The sequence below is a fragment of the Austrofundulus limnaeus genome, unplaced genomic scaffold, assembly GCF_001266775.1.
Source record: "Austrofundulus limnaeus strain Quisiro unplaced genomic scaffold, Austrofundulus_limnaeus-1.0 Scaffold447, whole genome shotgun sequence".
NCBI lineage: Eukaryota > Metazoa > Chordata > Actinopteri > Cyprinodontiformes > Rivulidae > Austrofundulus > Austrofundulus limnaeus.
In genome coordinates, this window is record NW_013952849.1 from 439,678 (window position 1) to 443,686 (window position 4,009).

At 38.0% G+C, this 4,009-nt stretch overlaps 1 protein-coding gene across 1 annotated transcript in view; it reads right to left on the reverse strand.

The window, feature by feature from the left end:
- Positions 1-859: 859 nt before the first annotated feature.
- The window catches only part of nln (neurolysin (metallopeptidase M3 family)), a gene marked incomplete at its 5' end in the record, with an annotated part of 24,229 nt that continues 21,079 nt past the window's right edge, over positions 860-4,009 (reverse strand). Inside the window, 2 exon segments of the mRNA XM_014024936.1 lie at positions 860-1,074; positions 1,160-1,296. Of these exon segments, the coding sequence (XP_013880390.1) occupies positions 922-1,074; positions 1,160-1,296 (290 nt within the window).

The window sequence follows — 4,009 nt, forward strand, 5'->3', positions numbered from 1 at the left end:
GTTTAGTTCTGATGTAAATACAATAAAAATTAAATCAAGATTTAGAATAATTACCATTTTGATCCATACATTGGTAATGTCTGACTGGGCCTCGTGTCACTTTATGTTCAATAAATTGGGCCCCGAGGTCAAAAAGGTTAAGAACCCCTGAACTAGAGTGTTCTAAACTTGTTAAAKGTTATGGGCAACACTGTCTTTTGTTTCTTAATTTAACTTTTTTGTGAGCAAAATGTTACCAAAACAGCGCAGTGTATCAGATTTGATACAAAAATATCTCATAAACAAAAGTGATGTGGAAATTTTTTTTTTGGGATTTTGTTTAAAGGACCAATAAGCATGTCTGTTCTAAAAAAAAAGAGAATTTTCGCACTGTTTTTTAAAGGGTCAGGCTTTATAGGGCTTAGTCAGTTTATCAGTTTAGCATTCAGACTCTATCAGGTGTTGTTGTTATAATATGAACAGAATGAGGCTCAGTATGGCCATCCTTAGGATGAAAATTTCTCTTTACACAAGCTGTACTGTAAAGTGACTTGTTACCCTGAAAATACCATGTACACACTCATCAAGATCAAGTACAGGGTTATATTTTGTATTGCTACCAATAAAACTCCTAAATTCTTAGCAGTTTCGTAACTATAACAGTTATATTCCTGCACTAATCTTCTACAAATCACCCCAATATTTTTATTGTCCAGTGTAACCACTGCTCAGTTGAGTATGTGACAGTAAAGTACTTCTTCTAGTCTTCTTGCAAAAATAAAAAATAAAAAAAAGTGGAATCTCTTTTCACCTGTTGCCAGTTAACTCAATGTGCTGCAAAGTGTTTGCTCTGGAAATAAACAGGTTTGATTTCAAGGTCTAAAAGACTCACTGCAATACAGCTTTAATCTTTGACATTTTACGGCTTGAGTGAACATTGTTTTAAGATGTTTCTGTGTCTTGTGTCCTCATCAGTCCCTTGCACTGAAAGAAGGCATCCTGACATGGCTCACGTCCAAGGAAGCTTTTCAGCATCTCCATTCCATCCACAGAACCGCCAGGTTCCAGGATCACCCTCCTGTACTCTTTTCCAACCTGGGAGAAAGACACGTGCACACACAAACAATTTACACAAAATGAGATTGAATTAAAATTAAAAAAAGGAATCTTTTCAACCGACCTTTGGATTCATGATGCCTTCCTTTTTAAAACGACTGAAAAAAATGTCCATTGAGTAGACTTCACTCCAAAGATAGCTGTAGTACAGACCATCATATCCTCCAGCCAAGTGGCTGAAGCTGGCTGTCATATTTGTACCTGCAAACAAATATTTGTTTACAGAAGAATCATTTTACAATATGCAAACAGAGCCAATTAAACACGACAACAGTGTAGGGGTCACCTCGAATGAAGAAACAGGAGTTACTGCCTCAAAGCAGGTCTCGGAAAGGCCTGGCAGAAGGCAGGAACACTGAACTCTATTTTAGGCCATGATGGGTCATTTCAACCTACASGAGGACTTCAGTTCTCTTAATCAGATATTAAACAGAAACAATCTGTTCTGTTCGTGATTCATTTGTTGTTTAACTAAGAATGTTTATGCATCTGTTAATCATAATAATGACATGTCACAAAGAAGAAGAATCACTTCTATTCTTTTATCGCGCCTAAAAAAGATTAATGAATGGTATAAAATCACAGAAAATCATCACCATGTTTTCATTGTGTTTTTATATAAATCACTGTGTTATTTTACTGGAAACATCAGTAATATAATTTTGAGTTTTCTTAAGAAAATCTTACATTTATCTGGACACAAGTTCAGACTGATTATTTAAACAGAAATGTTAATTAATCATCATAAATGTTTTACAGTGATTCCTCTTACAGTCTATCAGAAGAAAGCTAGAGAAGATATTATCAAATGTCTGTTTAAAACATCTACAGAGCATGACCTTCACTGGCGCCTCTGGCAAAGCCTTATCTCTTCTTTCCTTTCTGACTCATGGCTCTAACGCTGGAAGGCGGATCTAAGTCGTCCCTCTTTCTTACTAACACGGACGTCTTAGAGAGACACAGCACAGTTCTTTCCTGGATGCCGAAACGGGAAGAGGGGCTGATTCTCTCTCCGGAGGACAGCCGGGGCCTCGGATTTCACCCATCCAGCCAAATAGGGGAAATCTGACGGCCGGGACAGAGGCAAGCCGCCTTCTGTCCACCTGGAGACATAAGTCTCCTAAAAGTGTTTTCAACTCCCGAGGGGAGACTTTTATTTTGAAGGACGACCGGAGCCACAGCTGGAATCTTTCTAGCCGGGCTGAAACAGACGAAAAGTCACCTTGAAACACCTTTTCGCCAAGGACCAGCTTGGACAAGCTTCCTGGGGGGTCGTTGGTGAGACAGTTCCCGCCAGGGGTGCTCGAGCAGCCATCACCAGGTAATGCTGACGTGTTCGTGGGTGACGTGTCAAGTTGAAGCTGAGAGKAGAGAGGACGTGCTGGACCGGTTGTCACAGATACTTTCCAAAATAAAAGCAGAAACACTAATCCTTAAATTTCTTACCTTTTCTTACCCTTTATCCTTTGCCAACCCTAAGTGAAAGTGCCAGTAAATTGTTTAGTTATTCCATCAGAGCTGACGTTTACTGTTCTATATAAGTAATCTGAGTTAATGTGAAAGAAAAGTCGGACGCGGGTTTTTTATCTCATTTTAACTTGGACGCTATTATAGGAAGTCCACAATCAGGTGTAATTTATGGTTTGTTCAATTTGTGTAAATAAATGATTGCATAATCTTTTATGAATCAACTTGAACTRGTCTGACGTTCCCTCATTGTGTCACTTCACTTTGTACAGACAAATATTAAAGTAATGAGGAAAACCTTGGTAAAATTTACTCTCATAACTTTGTTATGGGAAGATGTAGGGGGAGCCTTATTMTAAATAAGTAACTCACTCCTACAACAGAAAGTGAGGTATTTACTGTATTTGCTCCTAAAGGAGATGACTAGAGTTGAGCTTTGTATCTTTATTTGAAATAAAGTTTGTTCATTTGTAGAAGCTGTTACTATTTTGCAGACCATGTTTGAAAAAGAATGTGTATACAGTCTTGAAAAAGTATTTACAAACCTTGAACTTTCCACAATTTGTCACGTTACGACAAACTTTCAAGTGTTTTGCTGGGATTTTATGTGATAGATAAATAAACACAAAGAAGCCATAACAGACCTTTCCCACAAAGCCCCGCCCCTTAGTTTCAGTTGCTATGCCCGTCAAGCTTTCTGTAGCCGATGGAGTGTTTGCAGTGCGTGCTAGTGACTCGTTTTGGAGCAATACCTGCAATATGCTCCAGATCAAGACAAAGGGGCTTACAATATGTAATGGAGGGATATAGTCAAAATATTACAATACTTAACGAAGAAGACACAATAGTTCTTGGGGCTAAAGCATACTGGTCTCAAGCCAAATTGGAAAAAACCCATGAACTTTATCTCAAATGCAACCAGAACACCCTTGTGGATACTCTGTGTTCATAGATATAGCTAAGTCATGCTCCTGCACTGCAGGGCAAGTTCTCTTTTTAAGTTAGCTATGTACTGTATTGGTCAAATATGATTGATACCGGTAGGTTTGCTAGTTCAGCTAAACTGTCCTAAGAGGCTAGTTGGTTACTCTGTGATCATGGATATAGCTAAGGTTGTATGTCAAAAAAACTCATGTGCAGTTGCTCTAAGTAGCTACTTTCGTAAATTATTGTCAAAAGCATTAGAAAAGAACATCTGCTAATGTTGTCTTAAAGAGGCAATATTATATGTTTCTCAGGCATATATTTAAATACTATACCATAATAAAGTATCTATGTCACATTTAGCTGTTATTAAAATGCTGTTTTTATGTTTAAATAGAAAATAAACTTATCTTCTCATCACTTCCTCTTTAAACGCCTTGAAATTGGCCTCTGTCTCTTTAAGAACCACCTTCCGCTTCTGTCTCGCCCATTTCAATGTGTGTGTGTGTGTGTGTGTGTGTGT